General features: G+C 46.4%; 1 protein-coding gene across 2 annotated transcripts in view; it reads right to left on the bottom strand.

Moving 5' to 3' along the window:
* PKNOX2 (PBX/knotted 1 homeobox 2) overlaps positions 1–19,752 on the bottom strand; it is a 101,300-nt gene that overhangs the window by 2,587 nt on the left and 78,961 nt on the right. For both annotated transcript variants that reach the window (XM_054223189.1, XM_054223190.1), the window contains 7 exons: positions 15,539–15,710; positions 12,078–12,266; positions 5,552–5,684; positions 5,357–5,454; positions 3,430–3,549; positions 1,505–1,581; positions 913–1,091 (listed from right to left, as the gene is read on the bottom strand). In XM_054223189.1, the coding sequence (XP_054079164.1) occupies positions 913–1,091; positions 1,505–1,581; positions 3,430–3,549; positions 5,357–5,454; positions 5,552–5,684; positions 12,078–12,266; positions 15,539–15,710 (968 nt within the window). The remainder of the gene's footprint in view (positions 1–912; positions 1,092–1,504; positions 1,582–3,429; positions 3,550–5,356; positions 5,455–5,551; positions 5,685–12,077; positions 12,267–15,538; positions 15,711–19,752) is intronic.

The following is a 19,752-nucleotide window of genomic DNA, read 5'->3' as shown; positions in this document are numbered from 1 at the left end:
GGCTGGAGAGCAGCCCTGAGGAGAAGGACCTGGGAGTGCTGGTGGACAAGAAGGCCAATATGAGCTGGCAATGTGTGCGCTGGCAGCCCAGAAAGCCAATGGCATCCTGGGCTGCATCAAAAGAAGCGTGGCCAGCAGGTCGAGGGAGGTGATTCTCCCCCTCTGCTCTGCTCTGGTGAGACCCCACCTGGAGCACTGCTTCCAGCTCTGGAGTCCTCAACACAAGAAGGACATGGACCTGTTGGAGCAGGTCCAGAGGAGGCCACAAAGATGATCAGAGGGCTGGAGGGCCTCTGCTGTGAGGACAGTCTGAGAGACCTGGGGGGGTTCAGCTTGGAGAAGAGAAGGCTCCGGGGAGACCTTCCAGCCCCTTCCAGTCCCTAAAGGGGCTCCAGGAAAGCTGGGGAGGGACTCTGGAGCAGGGAGGGGAGCCATGGGACGAGGGGGAACGGGTTTAAACTGAAAGAGGGGAGATTGAGATGAGATCTGGGGAAGAAATTCTTTGGTGTGAGGGTGGTGAGCCCCTGGCCCAGGTTGCCCAGAGAAGCTGTGGCTGCCCCATCCCTGGAGGGGTTCAAGGCCAGGTTGGATGGGGCTTGGAGCAACCTGGGCTGGTGGGAGGTGTCCCTGCCCAGGGCAGGGGGGTGGAACGCGATGATCTTCAAGGTCGCTTCCAACTCCAGCCATTCTGTGATCCCTGAGGGCTGTTCCCATGCCGAGGAGATGGCCATGCCAGTGTCCTTGTGATGGCCAATTGGAAGGACCTTCTCGCATTGACCACCTCTTCAACACGTTTGTTCCCTGCAGGGTGATAAAGGGCTCAAGAAATCCTTAACTACTAATTAAGGCCATAATTTGATGTGTGGCCACCCCATCAAGGAGGACCAGGAGCTGTCAGGGGTTTGTCCTTACCGTCTGGATTTGTCCCCGAATTGCCGCCCTGCTGCTGCAGGACCCCAGCAGCGATGGAGTTGGGCCAGAACCGCTGGGTGGGCCGGTGCTGAGATTTTATTTTCTTGGCTTTGGGGGCAGGGTCCGGGTTGCTGGCATCGAGCATTGGCTGCAGGATGCGCCGCCGGGCATTAATGAACCTTTCCAGGGAAAACGAGAGACCATTCGAGCAAATTAGAGTTGGTTTACATCAATTTCGAGTTAAAAAAAACCAGACATTATAACAATTCAATGAGCTGCAATCTAAAACCCTTTTGAAAGTGGCCGCATGGTCCAAAAAGCTGGGGTTTTACCCTATTTTATTGGTCTGAGGCATGTTACACGTTAATTTTTCCAGCCAAGTGTTGGAAGCTGCTACATATTGGGTTTGCCAGGAGAGGGCACTGAGACATCGCAAATGAACGTTGCTAATTAAACACACCCGAGCCTGTCTCCCCGGAATCATCCCGAACCGCCCAAGTTACCCCCAAAAAAGCATTAACATGGCACCGAAACAGCGCGAACGACATTCTAAAGCCAGCCAGAGGACTGCAGGGGCCACCGATGCGCTCACCAGTTGTTGACTTGCAAGAGGGTCAGGTTGGTTTGGGCGGCGATTTGCCTCTTTTCGTCCTCCGTGGGGTAGGGGTGCTAGAAAAAAAAATAAAAGAGAGGGGGCAGCGAAATGACATCCCTGCGCGCTAAACAGCAACCCCGAGTTGGGGGGAGGAGAAGAAAAAGAAAACCCCTTTTTTTTTTTCATTTTCCCCACCCCAAATTTGGTGGCTTCTTGCATTTACAAGATGCAAGGCTTAAGGGTGGCATTATGGTTTCCCTGGCGTCCTTAAGGGTTTTCCAAGGTTTTCCATCAAAGGTTTTCCCTGGAAGAAAAATATTATGTTTATTATTTATTATTTTTTTTTTTAGTTTTAGTGATTTTCTAGCAACGGTTGTTGGTAAAGGTGGGATTCGGGCTTGAAAACCCACTGTCGCCCACAACGCTCCGTGTCAGGTGCATCGATCAAAAATGCTGAAACATCTGCAGTAAGAGGCTGCTGGCACCCAAAGCTTCAAGAACCTCCTGCCAACCCCGCTAAAATCCTCCTTTCCAACATTAAAAATGAAATTATTCTCAAAACAGCCCCACGTGTCGTTTTTCCGCGCCCCAAGCTGGCACCGATGTTGATTCACGTGACTTGTGTTAAAGCCGTTTGACCCCAAAATAGTGGGATTTCCTTGGCAAAACCACCCAAAGTCACATCATGCAGGAGACTCCTGTCCCGCCGGGACCTCAGGGATGCCAAAGTGGTCAAAAATGGCTCTTTTTTGGCAAAAGTATCCCCATTTTTGACATGTTATTTTCCAGCATTCCTTCCTCCTGCGGGTGCTACGAAACTTCCAAACCCACCCAATAAAATGATGAGCATCAATGCTCTTGGGTTAAAAACCACATCGTCTGTGATGCCAGATGGAGAAATCCCATGGGGAAGCCCAAGCATCTTCTGACCATGAGGACCAGGCTGAGCAAAATGTCCAGCCATCCAGTAGAAGCACGATTTCTTCTAGTTTTTCAATCCGGTTTTGGAAATCTCAGACCATGAGGTTCTCCTGGCACCTGGCAGAAAGTTGCTCTTCAGTTTCTGGTCTCCTAAATCCTTATTCTGCTCGCAAATCTGCAGCCCAGCCCGCCAAAAGCATGGGAGTTGCAGGAGGCAGTCTGGGACGGTGGCCCAACACGACGATGCTCTTGTCCTCAATGCAATAAATCCCAAATTTCCCATGAAAAAAAGGCTGGGAAGTTCCCAACCAGCTGCTGCTCCATGTCCTGAGTCGTGTTTTATGCCAAGTTGCTCCATGGAGCTGCTATTTTGCGTCTTGCTGTTATCTGTGGTGGCTCTCCCGCCTTCCTGGAGACCCTCACGCGACTCTTCACAACCAGCCTTTAAGGGATTTCTTGGCGAAATTATTGCGGGAAAAGGGATTTCTTTTTTTTTTTTTAGCTTTTTGCCCTTCTTGCAGCTCTGCAGGTGGGAGAGCCATCTCCTTGCATGAAAACATCCCGGTTTCATCCTCTGAGGTCCCTCCGTCTACTTACATCTCTACCACCAACCCCCCAAAATTGGTGGCGACGTTGCAATTCTGCATTTCTGCTGATTGCTGACGTGCCAGACCCCTACCTGCGGGGCAGCTTTCGCAACCCGCCTTGCTGGAAAACGGTATTTTGGAGCTGGTAACTGGAAAAAAATGCTCCATCACCCAACTGCGATAATTTGTGGAAGGCCACCTCTGGTTTTGTTGGCTTCTCCATGCGTTGAGGGAGTATTTTTGCCACCTGTAGCGAAAACGGTCACCCCCAAAAATACTCCCCAAATAAAAGCAAAACCACTTCATGCCTCTGAATATAAATTCAGGCAAACCACCACCTCAATTTCTTTCATTTTGGGTTTTCTTGCCATTTTTCCCAGCTTCGGAAGGCGTTTTTGTGTCTATAGTGCTCACCATGAGATGCTGGAAGAGCCATGAGCGCATGATGTTGGTGGCATGTTTGGGCAGGACTCCCCGCTTATTCTTGGACTTCTTGTCCTCACCGTCGAGGAGGGAGGTGAGATCCAGGTTCACCTGCCACGGGAGAAGAATAGGGAGAGAGAACTGGTTGAAAACGGCGACGGACAACCCAAAACCTGAGCAAAACCAACCCAAAACCTGAGCAAAACCAACCCAAAACCTGAGCAAAACCAACCCCCCAAAAAAATGAGCAAAACCAACCCAAAATGGGGGTGGGGCGGATGCAAAAACCAGGAATTCATAGGAGCGTCCATACCCCATTTTTTTTCCAAAAAAAAAAAATTTGCATTAAATTCCCATTTTCCCCCAGGATTCTCTATTTAACACCTCAATTTTTTTTGTTGCCAATGCTTTGCAAAGGGCAACGGGCTTTTTCTCCCCGCGGCGGCTCCGGCCCAGTTGGGAACTGGGGTGCTGACGCCGCAACCGTTTTCGATGGGCGAAGAAGGAAGAAAACACTTTTGTCTTAAAAAACAAAAAAAACCCCACCAACCCTGAAAAAGATGACTTTCTAAACCTGAGGTTAAAGCCCCGCCGCTCATTAACTCCTCGTAAACCCGCGTTCCTCACCCATCCGATCCCTACCACGAGGAGAAGCTAAATTTTAAACCATCGAGCTAAAATTCGCTTCCCCCCCCCCCCCAAAAAAAAATAAATGTCTTGCTGCGAGAGAAGTTTTAATGAGGTGGCGGGAACCGGACTGAAATCTCGGCGCTTGAGTTTAAAAAGGGATTTTTTTTTTTTTTCTATTTTTTTTATTTTTTTTTTCCCCCCAGCTCTTCATCAAAACACTTCTCCTGGATGAATTAAACATCAGGCCAGCAGGTCCCTGCGATTCCCCTGGGCTCCGCCTGAATAAATCATGCCAGCGGCACGGGAAGAGCATCCAGAGGTGCTTGTCCAGGGCTCTCTCCCTGCCCCGATATTCCCTGCGCGCATGTTTTTCCCAGCGCAGAGGGTTTTGCTGCAAGATTCGAGCCCGCCACGGTGAGATATTAAAGAAAGAAATCTAAAAAAGCATTGCACAGGCAATAAAACCTGCCGGGAAAGCGCTGCCCATTTCCGAAATGCCATTTATTCTTCTTTTTAAGAAATGCCATTAAATTGGGGTATTTCAGAAAAATATTTGCACGGGGGTATTTTTGCTGATCCGCCCTCGGGAAGCAGCGTAGCAGAAACCGATGGGGGTTTTTTTTTTTTGCCCGGATTCCTGGGGAATGGGGGGTTTGGGAGGGATCACAGGCCAACGGGGATGGCAAGTTGCCCTTCGAAATCCATTTCTACCCCCGAATTGTTGCCTCATTGCAAGAACGCAGCTCTGCGGGGGGGAACTCCCCGTCGTTCGTGGCAATTACCAAAAAAAAAAAAAAAAGGAACGAAACCGGAGCAAAGGGCTAAAAAAAAATACCCCCGAATCCATAAAGCAAGGGAAAAAAAAAAGGCGCCTTCCGGATGAGCCCCGTGGTTGCCGCACCAGGCGGGTGACGCCGGGGATCCCAGATCCAGAATATAACGGCAATAATATATGTCGTGTCATGTCATATCACATCTAGCATACAATATAATAACGTAATATAATATAATATAATATAATATAATATAATATAATATAATATAATATAATATAATAATATACTATATAATATAGCAATCCCATAAGCATCCCCATAATTTGTTAGGCGATTGCTCTAATTCTTTGGGTACCCCAAAGGCGCCCGGCGGTTGGATTTCCTCGGTGTTTCTTGCTAATTCGAAATTTAGGATACTCCAAGGGCTAAATTTCCGGAGAAACAGGGTTTTGGCTTCCTGCAGCAGCGCAAAATATTGCCTGAACGGGAAACCGGAGGTGGGAAGGTCTTACCTGGGCGTTGGGGATCTGCAGGGCACCGGGGGCAATGGCTTGGGCTAGGACCTGGCCCTGCGACGTCACCATCGTCACGGGCTGGTACAAGGCTCCACCTGGGGAAAAAAGGCTCGTGGGGGTACCAAACCCCCAAATTTCTGTGGCGTGTCCCCCCCGCCCCCCCCAACTTGGCAACTTCTCGGCGGTCCCTACCTGGCACGGCGGGTGAGCCGCTGCCGGCGCTCATGGCCAAGTTGCCCGGCGGTAACGTGGCCGCCGGCACCACGATGCCCGGCGGCGGGTTGGAGGCCGGCGGCAGCGCCGCGGGTGAGCTCTGCAGCATCTCCTGCGGAATTAAGAAAAAACAAACAAACAAAAAAAAAAATACCCCGCTGAAAACAGGAATTTTAACACCCAGTGGAAGCACACGAGGTTTTCATTTCCCCCCGCTTCCAATAAATACGCCCCGTTGCCTTTTTTTTTTTATTCCTCTCTAGGTGGTTCAACAAGCAAAACTGCTGAAAAAGGGATTTTTTTCAGTTTGTTGCAATTGAAAAAAAAAAAAAAAACCCAAAAACAAACGTTGGAAAAATAAGGATTGATGGTTTGCAAACCTCCCACTTAGCGTCTTCCCCAAACTCCTCTTCTTTGTGCAGCCACTATTTCCCATAAGGAAAAAGGAGAGGAAAAAAAAAAAGTGTGGTAGAGAAGCGGGATTTTTTTTCCGGTCTTCTTCTTTTATTCTATCAGTTCCTATTTTTCTCATGCTTGGACTGGAATTGGATGTTGCCAAAAGCTGGGGCGAGCGCCACGGTTTCCCCTTGCCAGAATGATAGTAAAATCATGAAAATAATAATAATAATATAACGCAATTTTATAGAATTCCTTGCAGCTTTAAGCCAAATTCTTGCGAAAGCGGACTTTTTTTTTTTTTTTTTTTTTTTAAAAAAAAAAAAAAGCTGGGAATTGTAACCTGGCTCTGGAGTGGCTTCGGCATGTGAGAAGCAATTGGGAAAAGCCCAAATTGAATGATTATTCGAATATTTAACACAACGTTTCGGGAAGGGGAAGGGAAGGGAAGGGAAGGGAAGGGAAGGGAAGGGAAGGGAAGGGAAGGGAAGGGAAGGGAAGGGAAGGGAAGGGAAGGGAAGGGAAGGGAAGGGAAGGGAAGGGTGCTGCGATGGAGGATATTGGGGAATTCGGGGCGATGTAGCACAGTCTCCCAGATGGGCAGAATTGTCGTGCGTTATGCCAACAATATTTAGAAAATTATCATTTCAAAATAAGCTCGCGGTAATTATCTATCTCTAACGCGCCCGATTGTAACAGAAATAAAACTAGGCTCATTTCTTGCAAGGAAAATCTTTTTCCCCCTTTTCTACCCATTTTCCCATTTCCCTGCTGTCCAGCTGGTTCTCCACTGTCGAACAAAATGCCAACGAGGGGGATTTTTTATTTCTCCTTTTTATTCAATTTCTCTTCATTTTGATGCATTTCTTCAAGAAACCTATTTCTTGGCTCAAGAAAAAAAAGGATTTCTCGGGAAGAGTGACACGCAATGACACCGGAAAACGTGACCACACGAAAGCGGTCGGGCCGGAAAAAGCCACAGCTCCTCTTTCCCTCGCAATAAAACGACAGAGATGGTCATTTGAATTAAACAATTCATTTTACGTCAAGAGATGCTGCGGGCACATCGTTCAGTGGGGAGTCAGGGTACCCTTGCATCCAGGTTTTGCTGCGTTTTCCATGATTGGGGGGAAAATGTCGGGTTTGGGTCCGTTTTTGGGGGGTTTCCCCTTTACCTCTAGCAGCTTTTTCACCACCACCCACCGCTGATCCACCTGAATAAACTCCGATCCCTCTGCACGCTTTTGCGATTAAAATCCCTCGCTGCCTTTTCCCCTCCCGTGATGCCGAACCCAAAACGCTGCAACTGTTGCCTCTGCCGCGTGTCATTTTTGTCCTCTACGTTGATGATCTGGATATTCTTGACCTGGAAATTTTGCTGCGATTGCTGTGAATTTTTCCCTCGTCTTCCAGACATTCCTTTCCGCAGCTAAATTAATTTAAAAAAAAAAAAAATGCAAATGTGGCTACAAAATGCTGGTACTTGTTTTTCAATATCCTTTCCCCACCTCCAGCCTTGGGGGGGGAAATGGTTTTCGGTTTGAAAAACGAGGATTTCTCAGCACACAGAAAACGAAAAATCGGTTGCTTTTGCACGCGCTTGGACTTGGCTTTTGCTAAGCATCTGACTAACAAACACAGTGGAAATGGTCATAATAAAACCAAATGTGGTCCCTGGAGAACCTCGAAAAGCAGCCAGATACGGCCAGGGGTGACCAGAGGCATGGACCGGCCTGGGGACCTCCAGCTTTCCTCTCCCGTCTTGTTTTCCCATGATACCTCCAAAAGAAGGGCATCCAGAAGACCATTTTTGGAAGTGCGCTGGGAAGAAATAATCAGGGATATTGGAAAACGGGAACAAAGAAACTGCCGTTTCCAGATATAACGGTCAAAGCAATTCTCAGCAGCATTTATGACAAAAATTGCACTTTTTTGGTGGCATAGAGGAAAACTGTCCCAAAACACCAGCTCAGCGGTGTTCAAAAAGGCAGAATATTGGTAATTATCAGAAAAAAGACAGGAAAGAAATTCACGGTGTTTCTGCAACGGCACTGTGAAACCAAGGGGACCCAAAGGAAGTGGAGGCTCTGCCTTAAAATAAATATAGATATCTCCGAGAAGATTTAAAAAATACATTTTGCATACTAATTGCCTTGGATCGCAAATGTCAGCCAAATTATATTACGCTCGCGATTTCGCTACAGTGGAAAATATTTTATATTTTAGGACTCGAAGTTTAAATGTTTCCAGCAATTTTGAAACTGGAGTGTAAAAAAAAAAAAAAAACCCGCATCACTAGGTGTCTCTGCAGATCCACATCTCGCCACTGACCTTCCATGGCTCTGTGGCAAAACACGATTTCTCTGACTGAAAAGTCACTTTAACGAAAAAAAGTCTATCTCATCCTAACTTTGTGACATTTATTTGTGCTTGGGTAAAGCTGAGGGAAATGGGGGTTGGTTGGAGAAAAAGGAAACGCATGAGTTTGCCGAGAAAGAGTTGGCCAAACTCAAACTCATGTAAGAAGATGCATAAGGCTCCTTCGTGGATGGATGGGTGGATGGATGGAGATGAGAAAAAAAAGTTGGCTTTAAATAAAAGAAAAATCCAGGCTTGTCCACACGGGCAAACTTTATACAGAGAAGTACCGCCAGGCCAACCCAACTGGCCGCCTCCAACCTCCGACAAGGTGGAGAAGGAATCTGAGAAGCAGAAATGCCGTCCTAAAAATGCCCATTGAAACATTGCCAATCTGCTGCACTTCTCACTCAAAACGAGAGCTGAAAAATGCACTATTCGATCTAATAATTTGAACGTGGCTGGCGGTGCTGTGATTCCCCATGTGATTGGCTTTGCGGTGGGTTTTTTCTTGCAAGTTAAGTCAACCGGAGAGCAGTGAGGACCACTGGGATGTTGAAGGAAAGTTGAACCGATTCATTTTAAGCATTGGGTTAAATCCACTTTTTCTCCCCCCGTGCCACAAGCACCTCCCCTCTCCTACCCTTGTCTGAAAATCTTGGAAAGTATGCGTTAAACGAAGGGAGGGAGTTAAAAAGGGTCCGATAAGGACTGAAGGGAGAGGAACGAAGCCAAGTGAAAAACCACCGAGAAAAACGGAAGAAGGGGAATAGCTTGGTGGACTTGCAGGCCAAAGAAGCTAAAGAGGCCAAAACTCCTCCACAAAACAAAGCGAAGCACAAAATGAGAAAGCGATGGAGAAAACTGGGTCGAAAAATGCCTGTAAGGCAACGAAGGTTCAGGCGTGGCTCACCGCATAGGAAAAAAACCTAACTTTTCACCCAAACTTGGCCAATGCCAGGAGTCATCTCTAGACTTGGCGACATGAGAAGATTTCTCCAGCAGCTGAAACACCTGTTGGGGTGCTCTCTCATCCGTCCATCACTTCCAGGCATTTTTACATTTCCAGAAATTCTTGCATTTTTCATCTTAGAAAGGACAAATAACACCAAGCCAAGGGGCATCCTTTTTGGATACACCAGGAAAATCCAACCACGATTCTTCTGCGACGACATTTTGACAGCTTCGGACATTGTTTTCTCAGTTTTGGTTGACGTCCCTGTTACTGCGTTATCCATAGTTTTTTAAGCAGGCTGTCCCATGATAAAAAACTTCGCAAAAAAATAGAGATATTTTGCTTTCATGACCAACCTGGTGTATCTGCCCATAAAATGATCAATGCCCCTCCCATACCCTGAGAAGACCTATTTTCTGAGAAACGTTGTTCATTGACATCAGACACATTTCCATTATTTACTGAAAAAAAAGAAATATCCTAAATGAGTGGCCCCTTAGCTGTTTTACCTGCCCTCAGTGTGAGCTTAATAGGATGATAATTAACGAATTCATCCTACCTGCCATTTTTTAAACATGGATCCTGCGATTCTTCAGCGCTCTGGAGCATCCCCAGCCTTTCAAGCTCAACTGATGGATATAGAGTATTGCCACCCATTTTTTTAAGCCTTATCCATGCAAACTCAAGTATACTCAACAAATCGAAGCACTTGACATTGCTCAGTTGGTTAATTAGAAAAAAATTGCCATCGTACTGTCATCCTCACCCAACGACCAGATGAGATGGTGGCTCCTTCTGGTCTATCACTGTGAATATTTCGGCTCCAGCTGAAATAACTTTGTCGCTGGGCCAGCGTTTTCCCCCCAGTTGGGTTTTTTCCCGGGCGAATTCCCGTTTATTTAGCAACTGCCTCCAAATCCTCACTTGAGTTTCTCAACTTTCAAGTCTTGCCCGGAAGGGAAACGTCGGCAGCCCTGGGTTTGCAGGAATCAGAGGTGCTCGGTACCTCTCCATGGGCCTGATTATTTCCCAAAGACTTGTGCTAATTTTCTGATACGATCCCCACCTCTTTGTGAGGCACTAAATCCTCATTACTTTTCCTGACCGATGCATTCTAATTAGATCAACACTTTAAAAAAAAAAAAAAGGAAAAGAGGAAAAAAAAATCACAATAGCCACAGGACGGCTTTCCATCTCATTAACTCCCTCACTTATTATTTTCATGAAAATTACTGATAAAAAACGTGCATCTCCATTTGCTGGGACCGGGAGTTTCGTCGGCTCGTATCTAACATCTCTCTCATCACCCGGGATGCGAGCGGTTGCCATGGCGACGCACAATAATAGAAACTAATAAATTACAAACGAGATGCTCGTTGAGCAATTATTGTTCTCTTTTATGCAAGTGTCTTGCTAATTTTGATCATAAGGAATGCTACCATAAAGCAGCGAAGGGATAATAAGTCCATTTCTAGAGATTATTAGAAAATAGAGAGAGGACGGGGGTTTTTTTTAGATCAGTGATTAAGTGGTTTGGTGCTTTCAGGAAACCCACATAAAACTTCTGAGGGGGGGGTTTCCCTTTTTCGTGCTGGGCCGCGAGGATTGTGTTGGGAGCTTCAAACTCTGCAGCACTTGGAGCCGAGTGGCTAAAAATGACGGTTTTTGGCCTTTCCACCACCCTGCGAATGCACTATAAAGCCCTAAAAAGCCCCCACCACCCGCCTCCTTTCGAGGGGAGAACCCCAAGAGCGGCCTGGGCCCTTTTGGGTCGGCTGCAGTTATTTTTGGCGGGATTGTGCGATCCCAAATTTCATTCCCCAACCACCCCACCCCCCCGGCAAAAAAAAAATCGAGTGTCTGAGAGAAAAATCCCCAAGGGACATGCAATATTGCATCGAGGAAGTTTTTTTGGGATGCAGCCAGCCAACTTTTATTCCCCGCGCTGCAAATGCTAACGAAAATCCTAACCCACTGGCAACTTTTTTTTCGGAATATTCAGTTACAATCCCTTCTTTTGCCTCAGAAGCCACCAAGGGGCACTTTGGGTTGGCCATTTCAGCTGGTATTTCTGCAGTTCTTGGGCATCTCCTCGTACTTCCGCACTGTGCTTGAGGCACCCCATGTTTCCTTCTCACAGCTAAAGCCCAAATTATGCCGAAAAAAAAAAAAAAAGGCAAGGTGGGATGATGCTGGGGGAGAAGTGCGAGATGCGCCTGGGCAAAAAAAAGGAGCGGCAAAGCCAAAAAGGGTTATCTGAGTCCCAAAAATCTGTTGAGCTGCTTTAAAACAAAGACACGAATGGGGAGGGAGGAAGCAGTGGAGAGAAAATCGTGGCGTTTCTGTCCCCCCCGCCAACACATAGTATTTTTTCATGGAAGAATGCAAATTTCTTGTCCATTTTCCCGTGCGCTTCCACGGCTTCTGCAACTCCTTCCCCCCACTTTGCCTTGCCGCACCGTAAGAGTTTAGAAGTCCTCATCTGTCCCTTTCGCGGAGGCACAAACCTCGCGGTTGCAGCTCTGCCCAACCCATGAAAAAAGAAAGGCCGTGAAAAAAAAATTTAAAAAATAGAAAAAAAAAAAAAAATCACTGCAGCATCATTCATCGTGCCATACAGGCAAGATACAGGTGGGTTTTTTTTTTTTAATGGTTTTCCTCAACTGGGGATGGGTTTTGATGAATTTCCAGGAGGCCACAAGAGCTGTAGAGCAACCCTGAAGCCTCGTCGGCCCAAACTCGCCCGTTGGCCAACGTGCGTCGACGGCGATTACAGGCGATTTTTTAAGGCATTACCTGGGGATGGAGGCTGATGGAGGAGGGGTTGGGGGAGTAGGGCCCCCCCAGGTCGTTCCTGAGTAGGTTGTCACTGTGCATCTTGGTTTTGAGGCAGGTGATGTAGCGGTTGCAAAAGTCCTTGCACAACTCGTTGACCTTCTCCAGCTCCAGGAGGTGGATGCGCAGCACCTGGATTGCCTTCACCATCTACGCAAGGACGCAAAACGGCAAAGTTAAAATCATTTTTTTCTGGACACATGGGGGGCAAAAAAAAAAAAAAAAAAAACAAAAATCAATATTCTCACCCAAAATATAACATGGAACCCGTCCCTACAGCAGAATTAGATGCATTTCCTTTCTTGGCACACCAAAAAAAAATCACTGTTCTCGCCCCAAGAGCCCATCCCTCCGCACCTCCTCACTTCTCCCTCCCCATCGATCATACCTTTAAAATCCCAAGAGGGAAAAATTCCCCCCCAGATTCCCACTGCCTTCACCGGAATTGCTCCCTGTGCCCCAAAAACGTCCAAGCCAAAGTCCTGGATGTCGAAAAGTGTTTGGTTATCCTCCGGAGGCCACTTCTTCTAACAAGATTATGGGGCTGCAACTCCGCCGTAAGCTGTTGCCGGTGCAAAGCCTGGGCCTCATTAAAACGTACCCCATAAACGTTAAAAAATTTACACATAAAACATTCCTCTCGCCGAGCTGAAACCTTAAGTTTTACAGCCGCTGTTTGAAATCTTGCATAATATATAAAATTTCAGCTATTCACTCCGGGGCAATAAATCCGGTTTTATGTAACAAAGCGTCTTTGCATTTCAAAGGGTGTTTTTAACTTGCAAATTTTAGTGGTCATCTTTACAAACTGCGAGTCGCCACGGTTGGGAAACATCCCGAAAAAATCCAGGGCCAAACTGGGGTGGCGGCTCCACCACGATGGAGAAAGTGAATTTTCGGTTGGCCAACAACAGGGATGACGGGTTGTGGCTGGAAAAAAAAATCCCTTTTTATTGATTTTTTTTTCTCTTTTTTGCCTTTTTTTTGCTTTTTCCCGCTTTTTTTTTTTTTTTCCCCTCCTCCGCAGTTGGCGCCGGCAAAGCGCGAGGTGGAGGCGTCCGCGCCCCGACTCTCCGCATCCTCCCAGGGCTCAACGGCCATGAAAGTCAATATTCAAGGGCAAAGGCAAGAAGACCTGACACATATATGTATAAAAAATAAATCTCTCAATTATCTCAGCTCATTTGCTTAGGGTCTCATTTTATGTCCCTGCTCCGCTGCGCCGTATATCTGTCCGGATAAAGAGTTACAGTCCGACGGCGTACGTGCGCGGGGTTGTAAAAAATACAGATGCTGAATTAATTGACTGTGTGGCACTCGGCAGCTGATTGAGTTGATAATGGTGAGATCTGACCTTTTTCTAATTTCTAATTATGTGCATCTCGGCGGTGAGGAATACATGACTCTTATTCTAATGATGGCTAATGCCGCTGGCCTTTTCATCCCTACTTTGCCATCGCCGGTTTCCGGGGGATCGGTGGCGTTTTAAAAAAAAAAAACAAAACAAAAAAAAAAAAACAACCCCCCCCAAAAAAGGACAATGCAAATCAGGAAAAAAACGCCGGGTCAAGACCACGTGGAAATGTTGAGTTTTGAATACTGCGAGACGTTTCCGTCCAAAATTCCCTCCAGTCGGCTCTTCCCACCAAGAGGAACGGTCCTTCTTCAGCATCACGTTAACCATCTCCTGTGGCTTGACGGAGGCCAACCACGCTGAGCGCTTTGGGTGGCTTTTGGAGAAGTTTTGGGCATTAGATTAGAATATCTATTTGACAGCTATGTCCTGAAAATAGGTCAAAAATACATATAGATATACCTATATATGAATATAAACACATCCAGTGCTGCGAGGCCATCCATTGGACCAATGCGTATCTCCACAGTCAAATCTGACCTCGGCAGCAAGAGTTGCTCCCAAACAGGACATTTACGGCCCAAAAAACATGACTGGTGTGAGTTGTTTTGGAAGAAACCACCAAAAACCAGTCAAAATAGCCTCTGTGGACGCATCTCCTGCCCTTGCCGTTTGCTGGAGATGTTTCACACCTTGATATATGTAGGAATTGATTTTTCCTCCCCCAAAATTTTAGATTTTTTTTTTTAGCTTCGGCTGGCTTCATCTCTCTCCTCTTGCTAAGTCATTGCACCCGTTTTTATCTAATTTAATGCAATGGGGGTTTTTTTTTGGTGCATCTCAACTAGTTCAACGCGTATTCACTCCCAAAACTGAAATGATCCAAAATGTTGCTTTTTTGGTCGTTCATCCCGAAGCAATTTCTGGTCCTGGCTATAAGACATTGCAAAATGGGCTTAGTAATCTGCAAACGGGGCTTCGCATGAGCATGACCTGTAATTTTTTGGAGAGCTTTCCACAGGCTGCTAAACCACTCTTGATTTAGGGGATGTTGCAAAACTCTCCTCCATGGGATTTTTGGGAAAGTGGTAGTTTTCGCACTTGGGGGAGCACTGCTCATTTTTCTTCCCGTCGTGACAGGTTCTTGGACAAACTCACCTCTATGACATCTCCGATATTTGGAAAAAGCTGCCTATGAATTGCCCGATTTTGCTTCTTTTCTGGGATGGAAATCCCACTGTGACACATGCCAGGGGGCACGCCATCCCTCGGGGAAGGTGTTTTGCTCTTTGCGTCATCAGAAGTGGGTGAAATTGCCTCTTTTGACCTTAAAAATCTGCTTGCGAAGCTCTGGGAGGGCGCACCAGGATGGTGCCGTGGACCTGTCCCCCCCACGTGCTTGCCACGCAGAGCGCGCATGGAGGCTTCCTGGAGAAAATAATGGGATTTGGGGATGTTTTCTGAGGTCCCTGCAAGACAAAAGCTCCATTCCAAGCAGTCTTCTGAGCTGCCTTCCAGTAGCCATGTGTATGGTAGGAAATTTGGATTGCTATGACAGGGAAGCCACCAAAAATGGTCCAAAGTGTCCGAAATCACTGATATGCACCATCCTTTTTGGAAAAAGCTCTTATTTTGCCTTGCTTCTAGGACAAGAGCTGGCCATAACGCTTGAAACAAGACGGTGCCAGACAAGAAGGCAGAGGCTATTGCGTGTTGCACTGAAGGTGGGACATCCTGTGGAGATGGCAAGTTTCGGGGCACAAACCAGCCACTGATCTTGACTGTTTCCAGGAATCACATTGACCCCACGGTGTTTGTGTGGGAAAACTAGCCAAAAATCAGGCTGGGATTTGTTCTCACAGGGAATCTTATGGAAAAGGTCTCCGAGAAGGCCCTGGAGAACGTCTCACAGACAGCATTGCCAAGATGGCCAACACTACAAACGGAGTCCCAAGATGTTGCCCAAGGTGGTAGATCTCCATAATTTCTTCCTCACCCCCTACCTTCTCCTCACCCCCCACCTTCTCCTCAGCCCCCAAAAACCAAGCCAAGCCCCAGCCGCCTCTACCAGGTTGTCCAGCTCGGGGTCATCACTGAAGAAGGGCTTGTGCTCCTGCTCCTGCTGGTGGACAAAGTTCTCGATGTCGACGTCAAAGCTGGCCGAGGTGATGCACTCGGAGCCCTGCGTCGCCTGCTCGCACTTCTCAAAGAGGAGAGTCAGCAGCGGAAACAGCGGGTGCCTGCAGAGGACAAAGGAGACCCCCCCATAACTCCCACTGTTTTAGGTCCCATGTCCATTTTTACCCCACACCATCCATCCGTTCTTTCCCAGCTTGCAAGGACCTGATGGTGCGCACCCCACTCCCAAGCCAGCTGGAAGTCCTCTCTCTAGACCTTTTCCAACAACAAAAAAAGCTCAAAAATTACAAAAGTCCTCATCTTCTCCACCAGGCAATGACTTCTCCCAATATCTTGGCGCTTTCTATCATTGCACCAAAGCATTTCCAAAATGTTTTGCCATGAGCAAAAAGGTTTGGCTTCGGGGTGGCTGTCTTGGAGCCATCTGCTGTTCCTGGTGGCCGTGCGTTTTGGGGATCAACATCAGCACCTGCTCATCGATGGTATTATTTTACCCCAAAACGTCTTTCGGTTGGAGACGCTGGACGGGGATGGGCTGGTGTTTCTACGTGCCCGCAGCATCCTACGGACCAACCTTGCTACAGGTTCCTCCTCCACCAAGAGATGTCTGTGCACCTCTGTCAAGCACACCCACGTCCGCCCATGAAGGTGGGTCAAATCCCACTTCTTTCTTGCCACAAGTTGGCTTTTAGAAAGCAAAGATTCGCAATTCTTCTTGCAAAACCACCACGATGATGCCAAAATCGACGCAATTAAAAATGCAAAATATACGCAACGACAGCAAAGCGCGTGGAGAAGAAGGGGATGGAGACCATGAGTTAGCGCAAATTTCGACGAGCCTCTCCAGCCGCGCAAATTAATAATAATAAAAAAATAAATAAATAAAGTATTTACGGAGTCTTTCAGGGGAGAAATGCGAACCGGCGCTCCAGGGGTGGCCTCCCCCAGCCCCCCCTCGGTTATCCCAGCGGGTTGGGATTTGCTCCGCCATTTTCTCTCCAAACGATGGTCCAGAGGACGATTACGAATCACTTCCCGCCCGTCTTTTCCGAGCCGGAGTCAGGCGAAGGGGTTAAACCCCTGGGCTAAGTCTTCATTTGCAGCTGCTAATACCGCAGCATATTATAGTTTAATCTGTCCTGATCCCGGTTTAATGCAAGATTCGCCCGGGCTGGAGCAGGGAACCGAGGGTTGAGGGCGGCGGGGGGGGGGTTGGGGGGGGGGGGAGGAAATAATTTCATAATTTCGGCGGCCCCGCCGGGACTGAGCCGAGGGATATGAAAGGCAAATTCCAGGCGCGGGCTGAATTATTGGGACTTACGAAGCGGCGGCCCCGCGGCGGGTGCCCGCTGCCATTTCCAGAGCCGCTCCGTGAATTAGGAACGCCGGCGCGGAGTCACCCCAAGGATTGGGGGGGGGGGGGGGGGTGGGTTGGGGTTTGGTTTTTTTTTTGGGGAGTGGGGGGAGAATTTGCAGCCCCCGAGCAATTTGTAGCCCTTTTGCTCTGAGGGGTTGCATCAGCCGAAGGGGGGATTAGGAGCGATGCTGGCATCACCCTGCGCTGCTCGGCATTAACAATTGGGGCAGGGATGGCATTGACACACCCCCACCCCCCGAATGTCTTGGAGCGCTGGCAGGGAGGAGGAGGAGGAGGAGGGGGAAGCACATGGCTGAGGGGAGAACGGTTTGCTTTTCAGTTGGAAATAAATCAAAAATAAAATAAAATAAAATAAAATAAAATAAAATAAAATAAAATAAAATAAAATAAAATGAAATTAAATAAAATAAAATGGACGTTTTTGCTTTTCAGTTGGAAATAATAAAATTAAAAAATAAAATAAAATAAAATAAAATAAAATAAAATAAAATAAAATAAAATAAAATAAAATAAAATAAAATAAAATAAAATAAATTAAATTAAATTAAAAAAATAAAGAAAAGAAAGTAAGAAAGAAAAGAAAAGAAAAGAAAAGAAAAGAAAAGAAAAGAAAAGAAAAGAAAAGAAAAGAAAGAAAAGAAAAGAAAAAAGAAAAGAAAAGAAAAGAAAAGAAAAGAAAAGAAAAGAGAAAACAAATAAAAGAAAATAAAAAATAAAATAAAATAAAATTAAATTAAATTAAATTTAATAAATAAAATGAAATAACAGAAAAGAAAAGAGAAAAGAAGAGAAAAGAAAAGAAGAGGAAAGAAGAGAAAAGAAAAGAAGAGGAAAGAAAAGAAAAGAAAAGAAAAGAAAAGAAAAGAAAAGAAAAGAAAAGAAAAGAAAAGAAAAGAAAAGAAAAGAAAAGAAAAGAAAAGAAAAAAGAAAAGAAAAGAGAAGAAAAGAAAAGAGAAGAAAAGAAAAGAGAAGAAAAGAGAAGAGAAGAAAAGAGAAGAGAAGAAAAGAAAAAATAAAATAACAAAATAAAATAAATAAAAGTAAATAAAACAATAAAATAAATTAAACTCCGCAAATTAATAAAAGTTAAAATGAAACAACCCCCCCCCCGGACACAACAAAAGAACCCCAACACAAAATAGAATAAACTAAAACAATAATGAAATCGGAGGAGGCGCAGAAGCCCCCGGGGGTGGGTTGAGGGAGAGCGCCGAGGCCCTCTCCTTTTGCAAAAATCTGCGGTTTTTGCAAAAAAAAAACCCTTTTTTTTTTTTTTTTTTCAGGGAATCGTCCAAATAACGGGGCTGAGCCGGCCCTGACATTTTCCCGCAGGAGAGAGGTCGGTCGCAGCCACTAATAAAAAGGATTCGACACGGGCTCATAAAGAGAAATGAATTCCTCTAATGGCCTAATTTCGCACCTTCGGCCCGCCAGCCGCTCGCTGGTGGGCGCTTCACAGCACGCGGTATTTTTTCTTACCGGCCTCAAAAAAAAAAAAAAAAAAGAAATAAAAAAAAAAAAAAAAGAAGAAAAGAAACTTAACGCAAAGAAATCCAGCCGTTTCCCGCTCGGAAAAAAAAAAAACAAAAAAACCCCAAAAAAACGCAGTTTGAGGCGTGGTTTAAGGTGGTTTAAGCCGTCGGGTCCCACGGGAGCATCGTCTCGACTGGTCCAAAAACCCGTCGGGGAATTCCCAGCCCCGCTGTTGATAAAGGGGATAAAATACGTTAGCTGGGAAAAAAAAAAAAAACAAACAAAAACAAAAACCGGGAGCAGAGGCGGGATGCCGCTGGACCAGTCCCGGGGCAGATGCTCCCACGCCAAGCGAGGGAAGGGGAGAGGATGAATTTATTTTTTTCCTTTTTTTTTTTTCCCTTTTTTTTTTTTCCTTTTTTTTTCCTATTTTTTTTTCCCTATTTTTTTTTTTCCCCTATTTTTTTTTTTTCCCTATTTTTTTTTTTTTTGACAGGTGATAAACCTCCCGCTAGAGCATGAAACCCGCTGGGGAGGCTCGTCCGGCCGTTTTTATATTTCCCGGCGCGTTTTCCCGGCCATTTCCCTCCAGGTCGATCAACCGTCCGCCCGGCTGCAATTATGGCAAATTAACCAAAAATCCGGCGGTTTGCGGGGGGGGCAGGAGGGCTAAACCCCCCCTGTGCGCCTTCGATGGCTACTGTCACGTACGCAATCCACCCTGACCGCTGGATCGGGCCAACATTCACATCTTCGATGCAGCCAAAAACTCCTCACGGGCTGCGGTTTTCGAAAGAAAAACCACATTTTGGTGGGCCGGGGGGTGGGGTGGGGGTTGGGGGGTGGGGGGTGTAGTTTTGGCTGGTCTCCAAAACCGAGCGTCCAGGTTTGGGCGACCGAGGGCACGAGTGGGACCAGCCAACAATTTTTTTTCTCCCCCTCCTTTTTCTGGCTGATAAATGGCACCCCCCCCCCCCCCCCCCCAAAAAAAAAAAAGGTATTTCTGGCATTTTTCTGATCTTCAAACGAAGGCTGTAAAAACTCCGAAGGGTTTTTGGTTTGGTTTGGTTTTTTTTTTGGTTTTCTTTATCCCCCGAACGCTGCAAAAATCCTCGCCGCAGCGCAAAGAAAAGTTGGGTTTGGTTTTTTTTGAGGTTTTTTGGTTTTTTTTTTTTGGTCTTGAATGACTTATCTTTTGCCTTGGAAAAAATATTGCCATCACCGGAGAAAACCTTGAGACCCGCTGGGGGAAAAAACAAAAAAATCCTTCGCGTTTTCCCGGGTTTGGTTGG

The sequence above is a fragment of the Rissa tridactyla genome, chromosome 17, assembly GCF_028500815.1.
Source record: "Rissa tridactyla isolate bRisTri1 chromosome 17, bRisTri1.patW.cur.20221130, whole genome shotgun sequence".
NCBI lineage: Eukaryota > Metazoa > Chordata > Aves > Charadriiformes > Laridae > Rissa > Rissa tridactyla.
This window is presented reverse-complemented; position numbering and strand designations above follow the sequence as displayed.